The sequence below is a fragment of the Balaenoptera borealis genome, assembly GCF_965194805.1.
Source record: "Balaenoptera borealis genome assembly, chromosome: 4".
Lineage (NCBI taxonomy): Eukaryota > Metazoa > Chordata > Mammalia > Artiodactyla > Balaenopteridae > Balaenoptera > Balaenoptera borealis.
Genome location: NC_138861.1, coordinates 148,871,781 through 148,899,509, shown reverse-complemented (window position 1 = coordinate 148,899,509; position 27,729 = coordinate 148,871,781). Strand labels below are relative to the sequence as shown.

Below are 27,729 nucleotides of genomic sequence, written 5' to 3'. Positions count from 1 at the left end.
CCAGGCCCCCTGCATTGGGAGCACGGACTCCTAGCTACTGGACCATCAGGGAGGTCCCCCATTGCACCTTTTTAAAAAAGCATTTACCCGTAGGTACTTTTATTTATACTATTTATTTATTTATTTAAAATTTATTTATTATTTTATATTTATTTTTGGTTGCGTTGGGTCTTCATTGCTGTGTGTGGGCTTTCTCTAGCTGCGGTGAGCGGGGGCAACTCTTCGTTGCAGTGCGTGGGCTTCTCATTGCGGTGGCTTCTCTTGTTGCAGAGCACAAGCTCTAGGCAGACTTCAGTAGTTGTGCCTCGTGGGCTCAGTAGTTGTGCCTCGTGGACTCTAGAGCGTAGGCTCAATAGTTGTGGGGCACGGGCTTAGTTGCTCCGCGGCATGTGGGATCTTCCTGGACCAGGGCTCGAACCCATGTCTCCTGCATTGGCAGGCGGATTCTTAACCACTGTGCCACCAGGGAAGTCCCTTATTTATACTATTTAAATGATATCTTTTAATTTTTCTTCCTCTAACTTTATTGGTGTAGATGTAATTGACTTCTCTTTTTAAGTTGTTAATGGGACGTTGCTAGACACCCCCCATCTGAATATACGTTAAGCAGGTCTTTTGACTTTACTTCTGTCAAGTGGAATCCCAAATTTTTTTCAAGATCTGCAATTTTAGGTTACAGGCTGTTTGTCTCAGATGTCCTTTGCTGGTCATTCATGCAACAGTCATTAAAACAGGCAGCTTTTGGTACCTACTGTATAGCACAGGGAACTATATTCAATATCTTGTAATAACCTATAACGGAAAAGAATCTGAAAAGGAATGTGTGTGTGTTTGTGTGTGTGTGTGTGTAACTGAATCACTTTGCTGTACACCTGAAACTAACATAACATTGTAAATCAACTATATACTTCAATTTAAAAAACAAACAAACAGATGGCTTTTACTCCTCTTCTCAACATTGGTCCCTGGCACGACACCCAAGTCAGTGGGTGGAGGGAGCAGTGGAGTCCTGAGGAGGCGTTCTGGAGAACACCTGACAGTGGAGGTGGAGATGACTGAGCAGCAGAGGGTGAGAAGTAGAACGAAAAGCCAGAGAGGGTGACAGGCAGAAGGTCGTCGTCGCTGGGTCTGGGGTTAGATGTTTTTACCCTACCTGAAGGTAATAAGCTGGCTTGTTCCTGTTTCATGGGTGCTGGCAGAAGACTCGAGACTCCTGAGTCAGAGACAGAGGACTTTGTTACTCGGCACAGCAGAAACATCCCGAACGCACGCGAACATTTGGGTTCTCCTCACCCCCTCCCCTCCCCAAGGGCCGCATCAGTGCAGGGGGTGCAGTGGGTTTGTGTCACAGCTCAGGAGCACTGGCTGGGGGGGTGGGGTGCGGGCGGGGATCTGGCCCTTTTACTGTAAGCAGTAAGCAAGCCTGCCTTTTGTCTCAAGGTCCTCAGCTGCATAAGCAGCCCTGAGAAGGGGCCCGTGGGGAGTGGGCAGGGGAGACAGAGCCCTGTAGCCTTGGTACATCCAGCAGGACAAGGAGCAGCCTGGGAGACCCCTGGAGGACGCTCTCCCAGCAGTCCTGACAGACACTGAAAACGTTAGCTGAGAGAAGACACCGAGTGTTGGTGTGGCAACAGAGAAGTTGTGTCTGACCTTTGATAGGCCTGTGTCCAGTTGGAGCACAGGCCCGGCTGAACTGTGTGGAGAATAGCTCAGTGGAGAGGGAGCTGAGAAAGTCCAGTTAGGGGGCTGGTCTTTCAGATGCTTGACTGTGAGGGGAGGAGAGGACAGACCCAGCTGGAGGAGGGGCTTGGAAATGTTGAAGTAATGAAGAAAAGAGCTGGTAGTGGGGAGAGGTTTTTCCTCCCATTTAAATTTTATTTTTTTAATATGTGATATTTGACATATATATGAATATGTCTACAGTGTACATGTTATATGGGATGATAAAATGAACACCAGTCAGCATTAAAAATCAGGCCATCCCTAACACCTGTGTGCCTGTGTGCTCTTCCCTTCTCCATCTTTGTTCCTCCCCTTCCACGGTAAACACTGTCCTTTTGTATTGATCATTCCCTTATTTTCTTAAACCCTTAAAAAAAAAGTTATTGCCTATATGTGTATCTCTAAATAATAAATTATTTATTTTTGTTTGTTTTTGACCTTTATGAAAGTGGTGTGTGCTTATGCTGTCTTCTCTGTTTATAAGATTCCTCATGCTGTCTGGATAGCTGCAGTTTGTTCATTTTCACTAATATAATTCATTCATTCTTCACACAATACAATTCACATATAATCCAATATGTTGCTATACTGTAATTTATTCATCAATAATTTTGTTGAATAGTGGAGAAAAGACAGTCTTTTCAATAAATTGGTTTGAGTTAATTGGATATTCACATGTGAAAGAAGGAAACTTGACCCATATCTTAGACCACTCAAAAACATTAACTCAAAATGGATTACAGACTTATATGTAAGACCTGAAATCATGAAACTCCTAGGAATAAAGCCCCTTGACATGGGTCTTAGTAGTGACTTTTTGGATTTGACACCTAAAGCACAAGCAACAAAATAAAAAAATAAACAACTGGGACTACGTCAAATGAAAAAGCTTCTGACAGCAAAAGAAACCATCAACAAAGTGAAAAAGAAAATCTACAGAATGGGAAAAAATATTTGCAAACCATGTATCTGATAAGGGGATAATATCCAAAATATTTCAAGAGCTCTATACAACTCAACAGCAAAAAAACAAATAAGCCAGGGAAAAAATGGGCAAAGGACCCATAGACATTTCTCTAAATAATATATATAAAAGGCCAACAGGTACCTGAAAAGATGCTCAACATCACTAGTCATTAGGAAAATGCAAATCAGAACCACAGTGAAATATCATCTCAGGCCTGTTAGAAGGGCCGTATCATCAGCAAGACAGGAGATGACAAATACTGGCATGAATGTGGAGAAAAGCAACCCTTGTGCCCTGTTGGTGGGATTGTAAAATGGTGGAGCCACGGTGGAGAACAGTATGGAGGATCCTCAAAAAGTTAGAATTATCATATGCATCAGCAGTTCACTTCTGGGAATATATACAAAGGAAATGAAATACTAACTTGAGAAGGTACCTGCACCACCATGTTCATAACAGCATTATGTACAATAGCCAAGACATGGAAACAATCTAAGTATTCATTGTTGGATGAATGGTTAAAGAAGATGTGGGGTGTGTGTGTGTGTGTTTGTATACACACACATATATAAAAACAATGGAATGTTATTTGGCCATAACAAATGAGGAAGCCTTCCCATTAGGACAACATGGATAGACATGGACTTTGAAGGCATTATGCTTAGTGAAGTAAGTCAGACAGAAAAAGGCAAATACTATATGATCTCACTTACATGTGAAATCTAAAAACACAAAAAACAAACCCAGGGCTTCCCTGGTGACGCAGTGGTTGAGAATCTGCCTGCCAATGCAGGGGACACGGGTTCGAGCCCTGGTCTGGTAAGATCCCACATGCCGTGGAGCAGCTGGGCCCGTGAGCCACAACTACTGAGCCTGCGCGTCTGGAGCCTGTGCTGCGCAACAAGAGAGGCCGCGACAGTGAGAGGCCCGCGCACCGCGATGAAGAGTGGCCCCCACTCGCCAAAACTAGAGAAAGCCCTCGCACAGAAACGAAGACCCAACACAGCCAAAAATAAATTAATAAATTAATAAATTAAAAAAAAACAAACCCAAAGCCAGACTTGGAGAAAAAGAAATCGGACTTGTGGTTACCAAAGGCAGAGGGTGACAGAATGGGGAATTGAAGAAGGTGGTCAACAGGTGCAAACTTCCAGTTACAAGATAAGCATGTCCCCGGGATGTGATGTACAACATGGTGACTGTAGCCGATGGTGCCGTATGACTCATAGGAAGGTTGCTGAGAGAGAGAATGCTACGAGCTCTCATCACAAGGAAGAAGGTTGTCCTGTATCTGTATGAGATGATGGGTGTTAGCTGAACCCATTGTGGTAATCATTTCACAATATAGGTAAATCAAACCATCATGCTGTATGCCTTAAACTTTACAGTGATGTACATCAATTATTTTTCCATAAAACTGGGGGAAAAAATTAAAGCCCAATATCGAAAACAAAATGCCCATTAAAAAATACTACTTAAACAAATTTTGTTGGAAGATACAGAGTTGTTTTCTGGTTTTTGCAGTTATTTAAAAAAAAATGCTGTTGGGCATCTATATATCCATCTCTTGGTACTTGTTTGTAAGAGTTTTGTTAGGGTGTGTTTCGGTCGGGATTCTCCAGAGAAACAGAACCAACAGGAGATGGATGGATGGATGGATGGATGGATGGATGGATGGATGGATGGATAGATGGATGGATAGATAGGGAAAAGAAAAGAAAAGAAGCAGAGGTTTATTATAGGGACTGGCTCAAGTGGTTATGGAGGCCAAAAGTCTCGCTATGTACATTCTGCAAGCCAGAGAACCGGAAGTGCTGGTGTCCGAGGGCAGAAGAGGGACATCTCTCTGCCTTTTTATTCTGTTCAGACCCTCAGAGGAATGGACGATATCCATCTGCACTGGGGAGAGCCATCTTCTTTATTCAGTCTACCCATTCCAGTGCCGATCTCTTCGGAGACACCTCACAGACACACCCAGAAATGATGTTTTACCAGCTCCCCGGGCATCCCTGAGCCCAGTCAAGTTGACACACAAAATCAGTCATCACAGAGTGTTTATCTGTGGAGTGGAGTTGCTGGGTTACAGGTAATTCAGACACATTCGTAAGGCAGTCCCAGCTTCTGGAGTGAGCGCCAGCAGCACTTGAGCCCCGGTCGCCTGTGTTCTCGCCTAGGCTTGGCCTCGGGGAGGCAGAGTTTGAGGCTGGGGTCGGGGAGCAGTAAGGTAGACAGATGGTGGCCCTCATGAGGTCCCACTAAGACAGGAGAGCCAGTGTCTGTTTCTAGAAGAGACAGATTTGCAGGCAAGCCTGTAGAGGATGCAAGTAAGGTCGGGTGAGGAGTGTAGAAGTTGAGAAAATTGCTGCCAGAATTTTTTTATAAACTTGTTTTTGAGAACGAGGCTGGATTGAGGGGACTGGGAAGGAGCAAGGGAGTGGGTAAGGTTTCAGTGAGAACAGTGAGCTGGCAGGGCATCAGGTTGCTGGACAGCCTGAGATGCTTGTTGAAGATGGAGACGTCGCTGAGCAGTGGCCCCGACCTGCCCATCGGCAAGGACCTTCCCCTCAGCAGCGTCCGGCGTTGGGGAGAGAGAGCCAGGCAGGGCGGCTTGGCTGAGCGGGCTCAGCAGAGGCCTGGCCCAGGGTGACTGAGAGCAGAGTCGCTTACCCTTTACCGCCAGCACGCACCTCAGCCCTTCTGACCTGCCGGCACCCCCTAACCCCACCCCGAATCTCTACTGCAACTCGTTTGCCCTGGTTCCTGTCTCACCCATCTCAGGGTGTCTACACAGGCCTGGCACAGAGCAGGTACCTGGGAATGATTTTTGAATGAAGGAACGAGCCTGCCTTTGATTTGTATCCACAGATAATGTTTCAGGACTTAAGAATGTTTACAGTATACATCCTGTACAGTAGGGTTCACACCTTGTTGGGGCTGTGGACGTGAGTTCCTGATCTGTGAGTTCTCTGACGGTTTGTATTCTGATCACGGGGGAGGGCATGCTCAGATCATGTGGAGGGCTTTGCCCCTGACTTCTGTGGGCCTGGGTGCACTGCTTTTCAGGGTTACTGAGGCAGCAGCAGCAGTTGTCTTGATATTCACATTCTATGCTGAAGCCAAGCAAAGACCCAGCAAAGGCGTGACCCGCTCTGTGCAGGAGAAATTCAGACAGGCAAAGAGGTGGGATGGTTGAGACATTGTGCAAAGACCCACGGGGTGCAGGCCTGACTCCGGAGAGCCTGCCTGCACTTAGTTGTCAGAACCAGGCTGTGTTGAGTTTAGCAATTTGGTTTCAGCAAATCATCCTTTTTTTTTTTTTTTTTTTCTTTTTTGGCCCTGTTGCGAGACTTGTGGGATCTTAATTCCCCGACCAGGGATTGAACCAGCTCTCAGTAGTGAGAGTGCCGAGTCCTAACCAGTGGACCACCGCCAGGGAATTCCCCCATCTGTGTCTTTAAAATAATGTTAATTTGAATTTTAATGATTTTCAGGGGTTTTTGTATTTAAGTTGTAGACCAGCTTGGTTTTTTATAGTTGTAAAAAGGCCTTAAAAACATAAATTATGTTGCATTTTACATTTGTGTTTGTTTAAGTAACAAAAATAGTTTTAAGTCTGGTGTGGGGGAGTGGGAGATGTTACTCTGGAGAATTTTTTTTTCTTTTATTTATTTATTATTTTGTTTATTTATTTATTTATTTGTTTATGGCTGTGTTGGGTCTTTGTTGCTGCGCGCGGGCTTTCTCTAGTTGCGGCAAGCGGGGGCTACTCTTTGTTGCAGTGCGCGGGCTTCCCATTGGGGTGGCTTCTGTTGTTGCAGTGTGCAGGCTGTAGGTGCATGGGCTTCAGTAGTTGTGCCTCGTGGGCTCAGTAGTTGTGGCTCGTGGGCTCTAGAGCGCAGGCTCAGTAGTTGTGGCGCATGGGCTTAGTTGCTCCATGGCATGTGGGATCTTCCCGGACCAGGGCTCGAACCCGTGTCCTCTGCATTGGTAGGCGGATTATTAACCACTGCGCCACCAGGGAAGTCCCTATTTTTTCTTTAAAGGGGCCTGTGTAGCCCTCAGGCATCCTGCCACAAGGATGACTACTTAGCAAATTAATATTCTACTTTTCTGTTTTCAAGGTTGACTGATGTATAAAGGCTCTGTTTTGGTTGTGGACATTAGCATTTGTGTCTGTGTTCACCTATATATTGTTAAAATGTAAGTCTTGCATTTTACACTAAGGAGCCAGGTTCTCTTAATAATTACCATGACCACAGTTCTAATCAAAGGCATATAGTTCCAATTTAAACCAACCATTTAAGGGTTTGCTAATAGTTGTCCTTATCTCAAATGTTTGCTCTGTTGAGTCTTGGTTCATAATGCAAACATATAAAATTCCTTTGTAATGAACCTCATGAAAGTGGTTGTGCTAATAAAATGTGTCACTGCTACCATGAATTGTCAGATCGAGAGGGCAGAACTTGAGTCAGCCTCACAGAAAGATAATCTGAATGGTAGTCTTTGGCTTTTTTAGCTTAAAATAATACTTTTAAGTCTTATCCATGTTCTTGCATGTATCAGTAGTTAATTATTTCTGAGTAGTGTTCCGCTGTATGGACGAACCACAGTTTATCCATTCGCCAATAGAGGGACATTGGTGTTTCCTGGTTTGGGCTATCATGAATAAAGCTGCTGGTAACATTTGAGTACAAGTCTTTGTTTGGACAGAGTTCATTTCTCTTTGATAAAAACCTAGGAGTGGAATTGCTAGGTTGTGGGTAAGTGTATGACTAACATTATAAGGACCTCTCATGCTATTTTCCAAAATGCTTATACTGTTTCCCAGCCGCGTATGAGAGTTCTCCTTTGTATCTCCATCCTCACCAAGGTTGGATATTGATAGTCTTTAATTATGGCCAGTCTAATAATGGCTTACAGTGTTATCTCATTATGGTTTTAAATTGCATTTTCTTAATGACTTGTTGAGCATCTTTTCATGTGCTTATTTTCTGTCTCTTTGGTGAAGTGACTGTTCAAACCTTTTGCATATTTTTAATTGGGTGGTTTATCTTACTGTTGAGTTGCCAGAAATCTTTATATATTCTGAATACAAGCCTTTTATCAGGCATGTCTCTCAGATATTTTCTCCCAGTGTGGTTTGCCTTTTCATTACATAACACTGTTGTTGTTGTTTTTAATATTTATTTGTTCCTTTATTTTGGTTGCACTGGGTCTTAGTTGTGGCACGCAGGATCTTTGTTGCGGCATGTGGGATCCTTTAGTTGCGGCATGCGGGCTTCTTAGTTGCTGCATGCATGCGGGATCTAGTTCCCCGACCAGGGATCGAACCCAGACCCCCTGCATTGGGAACACGGAGTCTTACCCACTGGACCACCAGGGAAGTCCCAATAACACTGGTTTTTGAACATCAAAAAATTTTAATTTTGGTCAAGTCCAGTTCATCAATTTTTAAATGATTTGGGCTTTTTGTGTTCTGTATAAGAAATCTTTGCTACCCAAAGTTTATAAAGATTTTTTGCCCTGTGTTTTTTTCTAGATGTCTTATAGTTTGAGCTTCTACATTTGATTCTTGATCCATTTTGAGTGAAGTTTTGTATCTTTTGTGAAGTAAGGGTTGAGGTTCATCCTTGTATATGGACATCCAGTTGTTCAAGAACTATTGTTGAAAATGCTGTTTTTCCTCATTGAAAGACCTTGGCATCTTTGTCAAAAATCAGTTGATGCTGTATGTGTGGGTCTACTTCTGGACTTCCACTCTACATGTATACCCATGCTTTTGCCAGTACCATACTGTCCTGATTCCTGAAGCTTTTTATAGTAAGTTATGAAATTAGGTAGTAAAGATCCTCAGGCTTTGTTCTTCTTAAAAAGTGTTTGGCTGTTCTAGGTCCTTTGCATTCCCATATAAAGTTTAGAATCATCTTGCCAGTTTCTACAGAAAAACCCACTGAGATTTTAACTGGCACTGTGTTGAGTCTATAGACCAATTTGGGGAGAAATGACATCAAAATAATATTGAGTCTCCCACTCCATGAACATGATATGACTTTTCATTTATTTCGTTTTTAAGTTTATTCTTAGAATAGTTTTGTAGTCTTCAATGTGTAGGCTTTGCACAGCGTATTGAAACATTTCCAAAGCATTTCATCTTTTTCTTGCTATTTTAAATGGTACTTCTAAAAAAATTTCAGTGTCCAATCATTTATTGCTAGTATATAGAAGTGTAACTGTTTTTTGTATATTGACCTTATATCCTGTGAAGATTCATTTATTTTTAAAATTATTTATTTATTTTTTTTGACTGCATTGGGTCTTAGTTGCGGCACACGAGATCTTTTGTTGTGGCACGCAGGCTCCAGAGCACATGGGCTCTGTAGTCGTGGCGCACAGGCTTAGTTGCAGAGTTGTAGTTTGTGCCACGCGGGCTGTCTAGTTGTGGTGCGTGGGCTCAGTAGTTGGTGGCGCCCGGGCTTAGTTGGCCCGCGGCATGTCGGATCTTAGTTCTCCAACCAGGGATTGAACTTGTGTCCCCTGCATTGGAAGGTGGATTCTTAACCACTGGACCACCAGGGAAGTCCCACGATTCATTTATTAATTCTAGTGGTCTTTTGGTAGACTCTGTAGGATTTTCTACGTAGTTGATCACATCATCTAAAAATAATGTGTTTTTTCATTTCCAATCTGTATGTCTTTTTTTTTCTTCTTCTTCTTTATTCCGTTGGCTGGAACCATCAGTGTGATGTTGAATAGAAGTGGTATGAGCAGACATCCTTCCCTGTTCCCAGTGTTAAGGGGAAAGCATTTAGTTTTTCACCATTAAGTATAGGAGTAGAATCTTGTAGATCAGGTTGGAGAAGTTTACTTCTGTTTTTAGTTTGCTGAGAGTTATCATGAATGGATATTTAATTTTGACAAATTCTCTTCCTACATCTATTAAGATGATCATAGAGCTTTTCTTTTTTAGTTTGTTAACAAAATTAATTATGGTGATTTTTGAAATGTTGAATGAACCTTGCATTCCTGGGATAATCCACACTTGGTTGTGGTGTATTATCTTTTTTATAGATTGCTGTATTGGATTTGCTAATGTTTTTCTAAAGATTATTGCATCTGTGTTCATGAAGGATATTAGTCTCTAAGTTTCTTGTCTGACAATATCTTTGTGTGGTTTTGGTGTCAGGGTAATATTTGCCTTTTAGAATGAGCTGGGAAGTATTCACTCTTCTTTAATTTTCTGGAAAAGGTTGTGTAGAATTGGTATTATTTCTGCCTTAAATGTTTGGTAGAATTCACCAGTGAAGCTGTCTTGACCTAGAATTGGCATTATTGGGAAGGTTTTGAACTGTGAGTCCAATTTAGTTAGTGAAGATTGTCTTTCTTCATGAGTGAGCTTCATTAATTTTTGTCTTTAAAGAAATTTCACAGTATATGCAAGTCAAGTCGTTTTGCTGTACATTTTAAACATATACTGTGATATATGTCAATTGTATCTCAGTAAAACTGGGGGAAAAAAGAAATTCGCCCTTTTTATGTCAAATATATTGGTATGAAGTTGTTCAGAATATTCCCTTGTTATTTTTTAATTTTTCACAGGATCTGTAGTGATTGTGTGCCCTCCCTTTCATTCCTGATATCAGTTGTTTGGGTTTTGTTTTTGTCTTTTTTTCCCTGATAACCTGGCTAGAGGTTTATCATTTTTATTGATCTTTTCAATAAAAGGGAAAAGAACCACATTTTGGTTTAATTGATTTTCCATTTTCTATTTTATTAATTTCTGCTCTTAGGTTTATTCTTTCTTTCTTTCTACTTTATACTTAATTTGTTATTCTTTTGGTTTCTTAAGGTAGAAGTTTACATCATTGATTTGAGACCTTTCTTCTTTTCTGATACGTGTTTTATTCCCTAAAATTCTATCCAAGCATTCCTTTAGCTGCATGCCACAAATTTCGATATGTTGTGTTTTTCATTCTGTTCAAAATATTTTATACTTACTCTTAGTATGATTTATCCTTTGACCCATGGGTTATTTAGAAGTGTGTTTTTTAACTTCCTTATAATTTGGTGTGTTTTCTAGATATCTTTTTTTAAATTGAGGTATATGTATATATATGTATTTTTAAATTTGGCTGTGCCGCACAGCTTGAGGGATCTTAGTTCCCCGACCAGGGATCAAACCTGGGCCCTGGCAGTGAAAACGCTGAGTCCTAACCACTAGATCACCAGGGAGTTCCCAGAATTAAGGTATAATTGACATACAACATTCTATTAGTTTCAGGTGTACAACATAATGATTCAGTATTTGTATATATTGCAAAATGATCACTGCAGCAAGTCTAGTTAACGTCCATCATCATACATAGTTACAAAAGCAGTTTTTTTGTGTGTGATGAGGACTTTTAGGATATACTCTCTTAGCACCTTTCAAATATGCAGTAGAGCATTATTAACATAGTCACCATGCTGTACATTAGATCCTCTTGACTTATTTATTTTATAAATGGAAGTTTGTACCTTTTGACCTTCTTTTTATTACTATTATCATTGTAATCAGAGAACGTACTTTATATGATTGATTTTTTTTTAATGTGTTGACATTTGTTTTATGTTCAGTCTTGGTTAATGTTCCATGTGCACTTGAAAGAATTTGTGTTCTGCTGTTGTTGGGAAGAGTGTACTGTGAGTGGTAGTGAGATCAGATTGGTTGACGGTGGTGGTCACGTTGACACCCTTTCTGATGTTTCCGTCTAGTCCAGTTATTGAAAGGAGTGTTGAAATTTCCAGACGTAATTGTGGACTTTTACATTTATCCTTTTAATTCCTGCCTCGTGTATTTTGAGCTCTGTTATTAGAGTGCTTACCCATTTAGCATTGTTATTGCTTCTTGTTGAATCAGTCTCATTGTCATTATTATTTTATCATCATCATATTCATCATCTCCTTCACTGGTGCCAATATTCCTTGTTCTGAAGCCAACTTCTGCTGATACTAATACAGCCACCCAGCTTTTTTTGGTTAGTGTTTGCATGGAATTTTTCTCCTAACCTTTATTTTCAGCCTATTTGTGTCTTTGTAATCTCCTGTAGAAAACATAGTGGCTCTTGCTTTTTAATCCAATCTGACCATCTCTGCTAACAATTGGAATATTTATTTCCATTTAATGTAATTATTGATAGTTTGGATTTAAATATACCATCTTGCTTTTTTTTTTTCCACCCCTATTTTTCCCTTCTGTTGTTTGCTGTTCTTTACTTCTTTTCCTTCTTTTCATTTGGATTAATTGAATATTTTTCTTTCTTTCTTTCTTTTTAAAGATTTATTATTTATTTTTATTTATTTATTTTTAGCTGCATCGGGTCTTAGTTGCAGCATGCAGGATCTTTGTTGAGGCACACAGGCTTCTCTCTAGTTGTGGTTTGTGGGTTTTCTCTTCTCTAGTTGTGGCATGCAGGCTCTAGGGCGCATGGGCTCCGTAGTTGCGGCACATGGGCTCTCTAGTGGAGGTGCGCGGGCTCAGTAGTTATTGCTCGTGGGCTTAGTTGCCCCGCGGCATGTGGGGTCTTAGTTCCCCGACCAGGGCTCGAACCCGCGTCCCCTGCATTGTAAGGTGCATACTTTACTACTGGACCACCAGGGAAGTCCCCGAATATTTTTATGACCCTGTTTTACCTCTTCTTGGCTTATTACCAGTATCACCTTGTTTCATAATTTTTAATGGTTCTAGAGTTTACAGTATGTATCTTCAACTTTTCAGCCTCTACTTTCAAAGAATATTATGTACTTAAATGTAGTGTAAGAACCTTTCAATATTGTACTCAGAGCACCACCATTTTTTGTGCTAGTATAGTCATATATTATTTGCATACCTATTGTAAACTTTACCATAGATTTTTATTATTTTTGCTTTAAATAGTTAACTTTTTTTTTTCATATCTCTCTATAGACTCTATACATATTTTAATGGCTGCAGAGTATTCCATCATTCTGATATCATAGTTTGCTTAGTCTCTCTCTTATTTTTGAAGTAGAGTTGATTTACAGTGTTGTGTTAGTTTCTGGTGTACAGCAAAGTGAGTCAGTTATACATACATATTCTTTTTTCATATTCTTTTCCATTATGGTTTATTATAGAATATTGAATATAGTTCCTTGTGCTATGCAGTAGGACCTTGTTTTTTATCTATTTTATGTATAGTAGTTTGTATCCACTAATCCCAAACTCCTAATTTATCCCTCTCCCTGCCCACCACCCCCCCCCCCCAGGTTAGTTATCTTTTTAAAAGAGTTTACAAATGAGAGGGGTCTTTGGCCCACATCTTTATCATGTGTGGTCCTCTTCGTTCCTTTGTGTAGCCCCACATCTCCACTTGGGGCCATTTAACTGGAACTGCCTTTAACATTTCTTGTCGTGCAGGGAAGCTTCTGTTTGTCTGACTGAGAGCTTTTATTTTGCCCTCATTTTTAACCGATACTTTTGTTCAGAATTCTAGGCTGTAGGTCAGGTCTTTGCTGCCCAACCCGTTTCTGATGCGAAGTGGCGTTGTTGTTCTTCTCTTTGCTCCTGTAGACGGAAGGGGTGGTTTCCTCTACCTGCTTCTCAGCTGTGTACTTCTCACTGGTGTTTAGCAGTTTTGCTCTGTGTGCCTTGGTTGTTAGCTTTGGTTTATTGTGCTTGGGATTGCAGGAGCTTTTAAGATATGTCAGTTTACAGTTTCATCAAATTTGGGACATCTTCAACTGTTTATTCACTTAGCCCCTTTTTTCCTGGGACACAGTTACCTGTGTGTTAGACATCTTGATTTTGTCGTACAGATGTTTTGTTTTTCTCAATCCTGTTTCTCGCTGTGCTTCATTTGGATATTTATTTTTATTACTTGTCTTCAGGTTTATTGATATTCCGCTGGGTATAACCTGCTCTTAAGTCTATCTCATGTATTTTTTTCTTTCAAGATATTTTTTATTTTTCATCTCCAGAAGTTCCATTTGCTTATTTTTACATCTTTGGTCTCTCACCTCATCATGTTTGTTTTCCTCTACTTTCGTGAACATATGGAGTTTATTCATAGTCTCCAGTTCCAGATTCCTGTCTGTTGGTTGCATCGTCTCTGTTACTTGGGGGTCTGTTTCTATTGATTGGTTTCCCTCCCGGTTATGTGTTGTATTTTCCTGCCTCTTGGCTTTGTTATTGGATGCTGGACATTGTACATTTCACATTGTTGAAGTGTTGGGTTTTGTTGTATTCTTTTAAACTGTGTTGGACTTGGGCAGAACATAGTAACTGAAGTTAAATCTGTCTAAGATGCGCACCGTAAGGTGACACGTTTGAGGATTTACCATATGGTCGCCATGCGCCCTATTTTGAAAGGTCTAAAACTTCCTCCCATGTCAGTAGGAAAGGTTACTTTTTCAGGTTCTTGGCTGCCGCTCTGAGTCTGTCCAGGGCACCCGGCAGTGGCAGGCGGGTCAGAGCGGGTCCTGCCCTCACGGAACTGATCTTGTGGCGGGGAGGACAGGTCGAAAACAGGACAACCCCAGGAATTCAGAGAGCAGTTTGTGATGTCAGAGATTAGCCAGGGTGACCAAGGTCAGGAGGCGGCAGCGCACCACTGATGTGAACAGGGTCACTTGAACGTGGAGAGTGATGAGCTAGTGACAGGAGACCCGTGCCCAGACCCGAGAAGGGACAGGGTCACTTGAACGTGGAGAGTGATGAGCTAGTGACAGGAGACCCGTGCCCAGACCCGAGAAGGGAGCTCTAAGGCTGCAGTCGTGGTGCGTCCAGGGAGCAGCCACTCCGGGTCAGGGCAGGGCTCGAGGACACACTTGGAGCAGAGGGGCTGCTGGGAGGCTGAAGCAGCGGCTGGCGGGCTCGCCGGAGCGGGGGCTGCACCCAGTCCCTCGGCCTCCGAGCGGTAGGAGTGGGCCAGTGCAGCCGGGAACCAGGAGGGAGGCCTCTGCCGAAGAGGCCAGATGCCGACCACAGCAGAGGAGCAGTGTTTGCAGGGCAGAAGGTGGTGGGTTTGGAGCTGAGACGCAAGAATTGAGAACTGGTTCAAGCAGCCCCCCCTGAGTAGGTATCTTTTTGCTGAGGCGTGATTGATGGAGAGAATTCTTCTTTTGTCGGAAGCCATTCAAAGGCTTAGTAGATTAGCGCTCTGGGTGAAGGGAGCAAGTGCAGTGAAGTAAAAGCAGATGTTGGTCCTGGCCAACCTGGAAGACAGCGGGAAGACATTGAGAGTCTATTCAAGTGGTGTGGGAGGGTCTTTGCAGGGATGTGTATGGTCTCATTCGTACGTTAAACACCACTCTGGCTGCTGCTCGGAGAACGGACCCTCGGTGTGCAGGGTGGCTGTAGCACCGTGGTATCCAGGCCTGGGGTGGGTGACAGTGGCCTCGGCTGGGCTGGACACGTGGGTGGAGTGTGGGTGCGTGTGGGGTGGAGGCAGGGCGCGCAGGCTCGCTGCTCTCGGGGAGCAGCCTGCTTCCTCCACCACCGCCTCAGACCCGTCTCGTCTGACCGCCCGTGCCTGCCCCTCGCTGACTTGTCAGTCAGACCCGTGGCCTCTCCAGTCACAGAATCAGCATTGTCTCATTTTCAGGAATGCATGTCCCATCTGCAGAAAGCGCAAGTGTCTCATCTGGTTCAGAGCTTCTCCCTCAGCTTCCGTGAGTGACGTCGGCGTCACCCAAGGGCATGTTGCGGGGCTGGAGGGCAGCGGTGCCTGTCCTGCGGCCTTCCCCTTGCCACCCCCGCTCTTCCGTTCTTTGCTGGTCTCTCTGTGGTCCCCTCTGGTGCCCAGGCCCTGCGGTCCTCACAGGTGGTCCATGGCGGGTGGCTCTTGCCCATAGGAGGCCCTGTTGAGGTCTTCCTAGGCCTCAGTCGAGACCTTGCACTGGACTGCCTGCTGGGGACTGTGTGACACCCCCGTCCCCGCTGTGCCTCCGCCCCCGGTGTAACTCCGGGGTCCGCTCACCCAGCAGGAACGTTTTCGGGCTGGGGGCTGTTCTTTGATGCCGGCGCAAGCTCTGCCCTCGGCTTGGGGGTGGCTCCCCTGCCCCTGGCCCCTCCACTGGCGGATTTCCTTGTGCTTCATCCAGCAGCGGATGGGGTGGGGCCGCAGGTGGGGGAGTCGGCACCCGGCTGAGGGCTGAGCCGGGCTCGTCTCAGAGCCTTTACACTTGACCTGACGGTGCCGGGAGGAGGAGCGATGCTGTCCTCCCTTCAGGAGCCTCTCCCGTGACTCGGCCCTTCTCTTCAGGCCACTGGGGCGCTGGCTGGAGCTGGCTGCCCTGCTCCCGAGCCCTGCGGGACGTGCAAGCACCTTCCTGCGCTGTGTGGGGGTCCTCAGCCCTAAGCCTGGAGCCCGCGTCCCCGAGGGGCCAGGTGGCGGCTGTGCGGGTCGTGGGACCGTGTTCTGAGGCGGGGGAGGGGAGGGGTCGTGATCTCCATGGCGGCCGCTGGGTGGCAAGGTCTGAGCCCACTTCCTCCTGGATGTTGTGGGGCAGAGGCTCAGGTTTCTGCGGAGTGGTGTCCCCCGGGATGGTGGTTGCAGGTACCAGTTAGGGCACTGGGAGTGGAATTGCTCTTTTTTAATGTATGAAGGAGATTCATGGACCGTCCTCGTGTGGTTGTGATGTGACTATCAGAAGGTAAAAAAATAATCGATTCCAGACAAAATTCTTGGGTGTCAGAGAGAAAGTTTCCTATGTAGTGTCGGTTGAAATATTTTCTTTTTGGTGTGTAGGTTTTACATTTTTTCTAAAAGGCGTTGTCCCGAACAGTTAGTAACGGATTTGGGCCGTGAGCATTACTCATAATGAGTCTGTCCTCTTTTCTCTAAAGCAGGGTCAAGACTTCCTTCTTCACTCCCCGCTCGGCGGCTCGCAGCCCGAGGCCGGTGGCGGGAGGCTCACCCTGGGTGCCCAGCCGTTGCCCACGGCCGCCCCCTCGGACACCGCGTGCGCCTGCGAGGCCTGCAGCGAGCGCAGGTACGGGTATGGGGGACCCTCCGCCTGCGGGGGGTGGGGTCCTCCTTCGTCGCTGCCCTTGAGGACTGGTGGGAGGAGGCACGTCCTCACAAAGGGCGGGAGCCTCCCCGAAATAGTTAGGGTCTCGGGTCGATGGATGCCTCCGACTTGGGGGCTGGGGAGGCCGTCACCGCCGCTGCCAGAGGACTGGGAAGAGGAGCTGGACGCGCGGGTCCTGATTGGCCTCTGGGCCCGGCTCGGCCGAGGCGGACCAGGGCCCATGGGAGCCTTGACGGCCAAGGGCCCTGGGGGCTGTGCCGGGGCTGATGGCGCCGGTCCTGTGGGCGTTTGTCCCCAGGGAGATTTCGGCAGAGGCGGAGCGGGAACCTCAGCAGCTGCAGAACTACTGGTCGGAAGTGCGCTACACGGTCCGCTGCATCTACCGGCAGGCGGGCACCCCGCTGGCGGACGACCAGGACCAGTCTCTGGTGCCCGACAAGGAGGGGGTGAAGGAGCTCGTGGACAGGTGCGTGTTGCCCGGGCGCGGCCCTCCCCCACCAGCCGCCCACCCGGGCCTCCCCTCTGCTCAGGGGGACTCCCCTCTCGGGGTTGGGAGAGCTTGTCCCGCGAGCTCAGCCCCGGGCACGTGGCAGGCCTGCAGCAGACGGGCTGGGTGAACTCTCAGATTCTCATTCTGATGGAAGGCTTATTACCTGTGTAATGAAAGTGAATGGACGTACTTCTCTCATTCCTTATTAGTGTGTTGAGGCTGACAGTAGGACCCCTTTTGGGCACTTGCTGAGCACTTTCTCAGGCACTCCTGCTTTATTGCCCCATGGAGGAGAGGCAGTTATGCCGCTTAGGAGATGAGAAAACCGAGGCCCCGTGAGGTCCGGTGGTGGATGGAGAGCCAGTTGTCACAGACCTGTTCACACAGGTGTTTCTCACTGGGCGGGGCTCACGGCAGGGCGCGCTTGCGCAGGCGGGGACCTTGTGCTCAGTGACAGCACAGAGTTTGAAGTGGGTGTAATTTTTATTCTTCCTTAGAGTTTGTACCATGTTTTTCCTCTTTTTAGAGATGTTCCAAATAAAAGCGGTAAATTTGAGCGAGACATTCCATGAACTGATTCTCATTTTGGTCTTTTTTTCACGTTTTGAATGCAGCCCCTTTGGGGTTCTGTAACCTCTTGTTCGCTGTGCTGTAGAGTTCATCCTGGAGATGGGTGTGGTGACTGGCTGTGGGCTGTATTAACTAGTTAGTGATTCGGCCGGTGTGTTTAGGGTTTGACTACATGAAATGGCTCTAGGTGGTGTGTGCCTTTTTTAGAAGTTAGGTTTCCTAGTGAATATTAGGAAAGTATGTATAACCTGCATGTCACACTTGCAGCTTCACAGCTTGTGAATGCTTAGGAAGAGGCCAAAGTAAAATAAGAGACAATTGAAAGGAAATGCTCAGTAAATAATTGTTCAGATGGGATGTTATGGCAGAGAGGTTTGGGAAACAGCAGTATTCTAGTAATGAAACATACCGTTAAGAGTGGAAAAATTCCACGCCCCCATTTGAGGTCTGGGTATATATGTGTCACATGTTTTTCACACGTTTTACGTGCACTGCCTTTTTCCTAGTCTCCATGTCTAAGGACCCTCCTCTTGTTGTCTGAGTGCCAGTACACACGAGGAAGGGCTGTCTGTAAAGCCTTAAGGCACCACTAGGACCTGTGCAGCTGGCGGCGATTCTCCTTTGCCCCTTTCCGTGGCCCTCGGCGTCCTGCTGCTCCGCCTCCCTCCCCTCCCCCACCCCACCCCGCCCCCCCATTTTCACACATCGTCACTGCGTTCAGCCACACCGGCTCTCATGCCGTCCTCCACAGACCTGCTGGTTTCTGCTCTTCGTTCGGTCTGGAATGTTCTTCCTTGCTCAGGGTTTTTTTTCCTCCCTTCCATCCTTCACTTTAGACTTCAGAGTCACCATCTCAAAGAGACCACCTGACCTAAACTCCGAGGGGCCTCCCCCATCATTCTTTATCAACCCTTCCCTTCTTTTTTATCGTGTTGCTGCCACTACCTGGAATTACGCTCTGTATGTGCATGTGCTCTGAGCATCCAGTGGCCTGAGAGTTTGTTTTCCTGGCGTCTTCCTGCTGTGGCTTTGACACAGCCGCTGGGGCCAGTGCTTGTTTAACGCACGGCTGGGTGAGCTCCCACAGCACCTTCATCTTCCTGCCCCTTGGCCGTAGCACTTTTTACAAGTTTACTTGCAAAAGTACCATGTGGTCATGTCATTAAATTTATAAGATACAGAAATGGACAAAGAAATAAAATGCAATGCATGTCTAATTCCAGCAGGCGAAGAGAACCAAGAAGGAGGCGTCCAGTCTCCTTGTAAGTTTCGATTGTCCCTGTGTCATTTTGAGTCTTCCTTTAAGTGAGTTTCCTTTAAGAGGTGAAATACATTCTGTTTCAGAGAACAGTTGCTGTACTAGTAATTAAAATTATGATTGTCATGCTAAGCTAAACAATTAATGTATCTATATCTGAAGTAGACTCACCACAGTGGGGGTCCCATCAGTTCTTACTGTTTCTCTGGCCACGTTTTTTTTTTTTTTTTTTTTTTATTTATGGCTGTGTTGGGTCCCCGTTTCTGCGCGAGGGCTCTCTCCAGTTGCGGCGAGCGGGGGCCACTCCTCATCGCGGTGCGCGGGCCTCTCACCATCGCGGCCTCTCTCGCTGCGGAGCACAGCTCCAGACGCGCAGGCTCAGCAGCCGTAGCTCACGGGCCCAGCCGCTCCGCGGCATGTGGGATCCTCCCAGACCAGGGCTCGAACCCGTGCCCCCTGCATTAGCAGGCAGATTCTCAACCACTGCGGCACCAGGGAAGCCCCTCTGGCCACGTTTTTTGTAAGGCTACACAAGTTCCATTTTCACTCGACTCTTGTCTTTTACAACCTAGGTAGTGTGGTGACTTAGAAGTGGAATAGGTGACAACTTACAGGCTTCTCTTTTGACCCAGCGTGGTGCCCAGAGGTGAAAGGATCCGTTATCCAAATCCAGGAACTACAGCTTAATGTATTTTACAGCTTGTGTGCTGAGGTCACAGTGGTTCCTCCTGGTGATGGGCTCTAGACGGGTATTGGGGTTGTCACTTCAGCGGTTGTAGATTTCCGTCTGGAGGCTCCTCAGAAGTGCACAACTGAAGTGAGTGGTCACTTTAAACATAGTCATGCCAGTTACTATAGAACAAGTTGGTAAAAGTTGATGATCTCCAAGTTAGGGAAGAAATTCATGAAAATGATCATTGCTGTGTGGCCTGATTGGGGCATGTATTGATTTGTTGTCTCTGATCTTCAGCTTACACATTTTACCTTATCGCTTTTATTATTTTTTGGTGGGATGATTTAAAAGGAGATATACTGTCTGTAAAGTTTCTTCTGATTATGAGAATAGTAGAAGAAGCCCACTTGGATCAGATACTGAATTCCTAGGAAGAAGAAAGAGCAGCCTGCTCCCGTGCTGCAGCCCAGGTGTCACCTCTGGGGGCTGTGGCTTTTCACCTGTCCGCATATAAGCGTTCAGAGATGAGTGCTGGGGTCTCCCGGGCTCGGCAGTTCTGTGGCCCCCGCGCGGCTCGGCTGTACCCACTCTGCCACCTGCTGGCTGCCTGAGTCCCGGGACTCGCCCAGCCACCTGGCTTCGCGTCTGACCCGGAGTCGCCTCGGGGCTTGACAGTGAGCTCTCAGTGGGCTCCGGTCGCTGCCTTTTGGCCAGTGGCTCTGGGGACTCCCCCTCTGTCGAGCGGGCTGACTGTGAGAAGACGGCGGCTGTCATTAGGTGGGCAGCCCCGGGGTCCCAGGGTCCCCCTGCGGGCGAGTGGTGACTCTCTCTCCTGTGCAGGCTCTGCGAGCGGGACCCCTACCAGCTGTACCAGCGGCTGGAGCAGCAGGCCCGAGAGTACGTGCTAGAGATGAAGGTCCGGCTCCTGCGGCAGCTGTCGGCCGCGTCCAGGGTGAAGTCGCCGTCCGCCCTGCAGGGCCCCCCGCAAGCGCACCAGTTCATCTCCCTGCTCCTCGAGGAGTACGGTGCCCTGTGCCAGGCGGCGCGCACCATCAGCACCTTCCTCGGCACCCTGGTGAGTTGGCTACGTCCCCTGCCCGGGGCGGGGGCGGGGGGGTCTGGAGGCCCGGCGCGCCCCTCCCCTCCTCCGAGATGTGCAGGCGGGGCTGGGGGCCTGATTCCTCTCCTCTTTCTCTCCCCTCTGGACTTGGCTGCTGGATGAAAGCGGAAATACTGCTTGGGGACCTTGGGGCCTGGGGGCGCGGTGTGGGGACCGTGTGAGGTGAGGGCTGGAGTGGGTGACAGTAGGAAGGAGACAGAGGAGTGGCTGTGCTGTGAATTCTGCAGATGGGGGCTGTGTTCTCAGGGGGAGTGCAGAGCATGGGGACGGCAGGGCACCTGTGTCCCCCCCCGGCTCACAGTCACTGATCTACTCGCCAGCCCAGCGCTGGGCTGAGCGTAGGTTATAGAACCACATAAGATGCCGACCCTTGGGGGCGGTCTCTGACCGCCTCAGAAGGGAAATGACCACAACTGGGTGGGCGGAGGCCTCTGGTAGAAACTCAGTTCCTGGGCCTGGTCCTCGACAGCCTCAAGCGCACCTGCCGGCTGGAAGGAGGGACAAGCCGTCTTTGCTTTCTCGACTTACTAATAGTCTGTGGAGTTTCTCATCATCACTCAAATTTTATTATTAAGTGAGACTTCATTGGGCTGGTTTTGGGTGCTTTCTTAGTGGTAAAACTGCATTTTAAAACAAATGCAGTGACCAGTGGTTCCGAAGGTTTTAAGCGTAAGGTCTTTATGTGACTCTAAAGTCGATAGACCTCGATAGAAAAATTAACCGGTTTTGCAGGTAGTTTCGGGGGGTTCACGGAGCTCCTCAAGCAGCATCACTTCAGTAGAGCGTTGCCGTTCCTGCAAGTGAGTCCCGAAAACCTCGAGGGAAGCACCCGCCGTGAGAAAAGGAGCGGGTGAATGCATGGGCGGGCGGTTACCCTGTTCAGCACCGAGCCTGAGGGGCTGACCCCCGGGCGTCCCAAGCAGCACCCACCCCCGGCTCACTGACTGCCTCCCTGTCCTCCAGAAGCCCAGCTCCCCTGCCGCTTGCTCTGTGCCAGCACTGGCCTGAGCCTGGTGCACAGAGCAGTGTGGAGAGCTGCTGCAGCCCCCCAGCCAGCCAGGGCCACCTCCGCCTCACCCTCCTCGGCCGCTTAGAGCGCATGCCGTCTTCCTCAGCCACCAGAAAATAACGTGGGCCGTGTTTACTGAGCATCAGCTCTAAGCTCAAAATACAGCTGTTTGGTCAGTGATCTATTTCACTTTCTTCGCACGTGGAGATACTCACTTTGGTTTCCAGTGAGACACCACAGCAGTAACCTGGACTCTCCCTTCCTCCAAGGGAGACAGCTGAACTCTGGATAACACAGGCTAAAACAAGGTAGAATCTTTTAAAACGCATTGCTGCGTTGGCATGAAAGGCAAGAAGCCTTGGAGGGAAAAACAAATCGAAAGCTGGTGGAATCCTGAGAAAGTCATGTGCTCAGAAGCCAGCATTCCCTCCAAAGATTTCTTCTCGTCCTGGGAGATAGGAGGTACAGCCTAGCTCCAGCACATAATGCTGGGACCTCAGATGATCACAGCCTCTGTGAGGGGGCAGGAGAGACCCTGCCCACAGGAGGGACAGCAAGGGCCTGTGCCGAGGGTGACCTTGGCAGGGGTTGGGGGCTGTTGATGTGATGTGAAAACCCCCAAGCCTAGAAGTCAGTGAGTCGGGCAACACGCAGATCCCCTCTGCGAGCTCACTTCATCCCATGTAACCACTGTACCGCTGTCACACCTGAGAAAACTTATGGTGATTTCTGTGCGCTCAGAAAAAATGTCCCAGTTATCTCAAAAATCTCTCTTTGTGTTTGGGGTGTTCAAACCGGATTGAGAACAGTTCACAGATTTATAACAGCGTCTTTCTGGGTCTACCCCATGATCTGAGCAGGGTAAGAGTTGACAGAGCCGAGGTGAGATTAACTTCCAAGTCCGTGTCTCAGAGTCTCAGCATTTTTGGACTTGGACTCCTTTCAGTTTAAAAACTGAGAGCCCCAAATAGCTCTTGTTTGTGCAGATTTTATCTATCAGTATTTACGGTGGTGAAATTAAAACGGAGAAATTTAAAGATATTCATTAAATCACTTTTAAAATAACAGCTCATTGCGTAACATAAACAGCATATCTCTAAATAAAAAAAACTGTTTTCCAAAACAAAACGTTTAGTAAGAAGAGGGGCACCGTTTACATGTTTGCACATCTCTTTAGTGTCTGGCTTAACGGAGGACGTGTGGATTCTTATTACATCTGCTTCTGTGCTCCGTCTGTCTTCATAGGTTGTTTTGGTTGAAGTTTTTGAAGAGAATTGGGCCTCCCACAGATACGTGTTTGGAAGAAGAGTCTCATAGACTTTTCCGTTTGTTGTGGATATTCTTCTTTGAGAGAATACACCAGAGTCGCAGTGCTTCTTAACGGTTAGCTGCAGTGTAGGACCTGGAGCCGTGTCACTGAGCTGAGCCGGCTCTGCTCCGTCACAGCCCACGGGTGTAGCTCACACTTCAAGTGGTTTTCCAGCATCAGGCGTCGGTCGTGTGGAAAACACTGGTTCACTGAATGAGCCACACAGATCTTCCTGAAGATATTCAGTGTCACGTTAGGCAGCACGATATTCAATATTAAAAATGGCCTTTGTCACCATCCCTGCGATCCTCATCAGAAAGATCTTTAAATGTGGAGAAGCTTCAAGGCCACAGTGGCAGATGTAAGATTCCCAAAGTTCTGGTTTTTGCTTGAGAGCTCAGATTTTGGGATTGGCCACAAGTGGGGTCAGTTGTCCTTGAAGCAGCAAGCTCACTCACCGTGCACACCTTGCCAGCTCGTGCTGTGCTCACTCCCTTAGCCTCTCTGGAGACAACCCCTCCTGCCCTCCTGCCCTCCCGCCGCCGCAGGGCCACGGACCATGTCAGGGCGTAGAGAGGCGTCTTCAAACACATGCCTTTCCTGGGAAATGTGCTCGTGCCCCCGGGCATCAGACCGGCCACAGGTTTTCTAATGATTGTAAACACTGAAATAAAACTGGGACCAAAGTTAGGCCTCCATTCACCTAGGAAATGCCTTCCCAGGCTGTAAGAATTGTGAAATCTGAATTTCCATTTATAAGGCCAGAAGAATCTTGAATCTCCAGCTGTTTCTCAAGCTCTGCTGCAGGACTTGACTGTACACACTTCCTCTTTCTTCTTAGAACCCCCAAACACCTCCCTGCAGGTGAAGTGAGAAGTGAGAGTGGTTTGGGTCGAAGTGCCTAGGCTCAGGTCATCCGGGAGCTTTTTCTTTGGCCTCTGGCTGGGGCAGCACCAAGTCTTTGCCGACCCCCGGGTCTCGTCTCTCGTAGCAGCTGTGACAGCACCCCCTGCCCCCCCCCGCAGACCCCGTCCCCCCAGGCCCAGGGCATGTTGCTCAGCCTGTGTACACTGTTTCTGGCCTGTGAATGGGGCACGGCAGCACCAAGTTCAGGGTTCCTGTGGGCGCTGATGAGTTCGCATGTGGGAAGCACTAGGAACCAGGCCTGGCCCACGGGAAGTACTCCTTACTACTAGCCTGTGTTGTCCCGAGTCGATCTGAGGTTGTGAAACGAGTTTGGGGTCTGCTGTTTCTCTTGCATGACTCACCTGGAAGTATAATTTCAGATTTCATAAAAAATGCCAAACATCTTCATAAATCGGTCTTTACCTTTATTACCTTTAGTTAATGCGAGCCCAAATCCAGAGCTGTGGTCCCGCCCGTGCAAGTATTATAACTTAGTGCCCAGGGCTGCTCACAGGCTGGCGGGCAGGGACTGTTGACTCTGTCCCAGAGACTGACAGGGGAGGCCAGGCAGGACCTCGGCCCTCCTGGACGCCTTCCCTGGACCCTCTCTCATCTGGCTGAGGGCCTAGTCTGGCTGCTGCCTTAGCTCCTTCGTCATGGAGGCAAATCATAAATCAGACCGTCGCCACTCCTCTGTCCCCTGGGGACTCCCAGCAGTCAGGGACCTGCTGCGCTAGTCTCTGTGTCCTCATGCTGGCACCGCGCCGGTGCAGAGTGGTCTCTGCTGAAGTGTGTGACACATGTCCTTTCCTCACTGCCTCGGTGGCTAAAGCACGTTCTTAAAATTATGTGCTTGTAATCAGGCCTCATTCCAGGCCTTGGGCCTAGTTTTTCGGTTCCCAGGCCCTGGTCTTCTGCCCCACCCAGCTTTCCTGTATCGTAATTGCTCTGAGAGACGCTGCGTGTGAAACAAGAATGATGAAATTCAGACCTGGGAGGCCCTGGTGTTTTGGCAGAGCGTGCAGTGAGGACAGGTGCTGGAAGCGCTGGCAGAGTCGGGGGTTTGAGGCTCCCTGCAGACGTCGTGGGTGCCCTCCCGAGTCTCCGTGTGGGCCTCCAGCACAAGCAGGGGGCTGCGTGCGGCTCGCAGAGCAGGTGTGCGTGCGCGGTAGGGCAGGGCCACGCGTGCTCCGCAGCGTCCCGCAGCTGTGTGCTCGGGAACAGGAGCTGCTCGCCCCAAGCTGCCCTCTCAGCCCCTCCGTCCACCAGTGATCAGGGCACAGGGCAATGGAATCGCCACGCGTACATCGTGTCCTGACATCTCCAGGTGTCATAATTTCAGCTCAGTTGGGCTATGCAGTAAATAGGAACAGACCAGTACAGGGGGTGGCATGAGTCACCTGTTCAGAGGGGACTGGAGTGTGGTGCCCAGTGAAGCCTCTCCAGACTGTCGGTCACTCAGGTGAGGAATGTTTCCCCAGGTGCGAGGTGGTGCACCACGAGTGGTGTGCGTGTGACTGACAGACGGACGTGTGGGTTTACACGCACGTGGTTGCGGCCAGAAGCTGTTGAATGTGAACGCTGCACGTGGGGAGGTCGTGGTGCTGTCTGCCCCGGTCACCCTGTTCTCTCTGGAGGTCACTCGCTGTGATGGCCAGGATGCTTCCAAATGTTCAGAAGTGGTGTTCAGAAGGAAGTGACTGATGAGGTTGCCCATGGTTGCCAGGGAAAGAAGGAGCAGAGCTTCCACACAGCATCTCTAGCAGGGAAGTTGCTGTGTCTGTCGGAACGGGAGACTTCTCGAGACAGGCTCAGGCACGATTGTCCTTCGGCATCAGAGGATCTGTATGCATTTATTTAAGTTGTTTGAGAGGTAGGGCGTGCAATACATTCGGGAGGCATGGTTATGAGAAATGGCTGCCGGACGTGTACGCTGGATTCTCTTTTTTCTGTCCCCTCGTGTGTGTGCGTCTTGCCGCCCCTTTGTTTTGTGTTGAGCCATTTGGAAGGGAGGCCGGAGGCACGGGAGTAGCAGCCCCTCCTGAGCAGAATGCTCTGGGCCTGGTCAGAGGGCTGTGGGTGGGGGGGGTGGGGGGAGAAGCCCTCCTGGGAGTTTGTCAGTCTTTGATTGGGCGTGTCTTCTGTGTGTCTATCTAACTAGGAAAACGAACACTTGAAAAAGTTCCAGGTTACGTGGGAGCTGCACAACAAGCACCTCTTTGAAGACCTGGTCTTCTCGGAGCCGCTTCTCCAGAGCAGCCTGCCGGCGCTGGTGTCGCAGATCAGGTACTCGGCCTCCACCCGCACGTGTCCTGCTGGTGTGACGGCGTGCTCCCGAACGCCACTGCACGGGCAGTTCTTGCCTGAAGATTACCGGGCTTAGGGGAAAATACAGTTTGGGTAGAAAGCTCAAAACCCAAAGAGTAATACGATTGAACTTTAAAATAATAAACCCAGTATCATTGCTACTAAGGTTTAGCCTCACAGATTTCTCCTGAATGGGGAAAAGCTGTGGTAAACATAGCAGTTCACTTGACAAGTCCCAGGCTTTGCCAGGTGGCTGTGGTGTGGTCTGTGCTGGCGCACTTGGGGGGCAGGGGGAGGGCTGGTGGTGCTAAGGGGCTCCGGGGCGCTAGGGGAGGGATTAGACACGCTGTCAGGTCTCTCAAGCATTCGCTTCGCATCGTGGCTCATGGCTTGGGTTCTTCTTACTGCTGTAGAGCTTCCGTGGGGCTTCATCAGGTGTGCCAAGCCCGGAGTCCCAAGTACAGCCTCGGGTCACTTGCCCTGGTGAGGGGGAAGGGGAAAGTGCAGCCGGGGGTGTTTGCTCCGAGGTGGCTTGACAAGTTGGGCCTCTCCTTGGATCTGCTGTCCCTGTGCTAGAGAGCCAGGTGTGAGCTACCTCAGCCCTGCAGCGGGTGATTTTGTTCCTCATCTGCTTACCACCTGTGAACAGATTCCCAGGCTGTAGACGCATCACAGAACAGCACAGACTGTAGTCATCTTGGTTTAAAGGTCCACACCAAAATATGGTTGGGCCAGATTCGCAAAGAAGGGTAATTATTTTTACGCCAGTATATTATTGTTGCAGTTAACTTACACAGTACTCACCTTTTTTTTTTTTCCCCTTGAAATCCATGTTTCAGTCCAGTCTTTGTTTCCTGTATTCCTAACCCCTATTTGAGGGGTCCTAGCTATTCCCACTTCTCACCCTTACCTCCGGAGCAAGAATAACCTTAAAAGCAGCTAGGGAAGGAGGACTGGGGCTAAGGTGGTCAGGACAAAGAGTTACTGGTGTGGCCCGCACCCTGCTTCCAGCATCTCCCGCACCACCGCCTGCTTCCCACCCACCCTGACAGCGCCGTTACGTTCCATGGTGGGTGCACAGAGACGTGAGTGTCCTAACCGCGACCCTCATGGAGATTGTGCCCAGTTACGATGCTCAAATCCAGCAAGAGCACTTTTTATAAAAAGACATGCATCTTGTGTGTGCGTGGGGGGGTGGGGGTGGGGTCCTTATAGCAGCATTCCAGGGTATTTAGCCTTTTTTTTCTTTTTCTGGTGAGCCAGGGAGTTTGATGGGCCTCTCATCAAACCGTGGGTGGGTGGCAGAAACCTGAAATGTGTTATAAAGCTCCACTTTTTCCTGTGCCCTGGCTCTGGCTTTCTCATCTTGC

The 27,729-nt window shown here is 48.0% G+C and overlaps 1 protein-coding gene across 3 annotated transcripts in view; it reads left to right on the top strand.

Annotated features, from left to right (window-relative positions):
• Positions 1–27,729, top strand: part of FAM193A (family with sequence similarity 193 member A) — a 173,593-nt gene that overhangs the window by 81,837 nt on the left and 64,027 nt on the right. For 2 of the 3 annotated variants that reach the window (XM_082390915.1, XM_082390913.1), the window contains 4 exons: positions 16,533–16,678; positions 17,016–17,183; positions 20,549–20,783; positions 26,214–26,338. In XM_082390915.1, coding sequence (XP_082247041.1) covers positions 16,533–16,678; positions 17,016–17,183; positions 20,549–20,783; positions 26,214–26,338 — 674 coding nt within the window. The remainder of the gene's footprint in view (positions 1–16,532; positions 16,679–17,015; positions 17,184–20,548; positions 20,784–26,213; positions 26,339–27,729) is intronic. The other variant, XM_082390914.1, reaches the window with a different exon arrangement.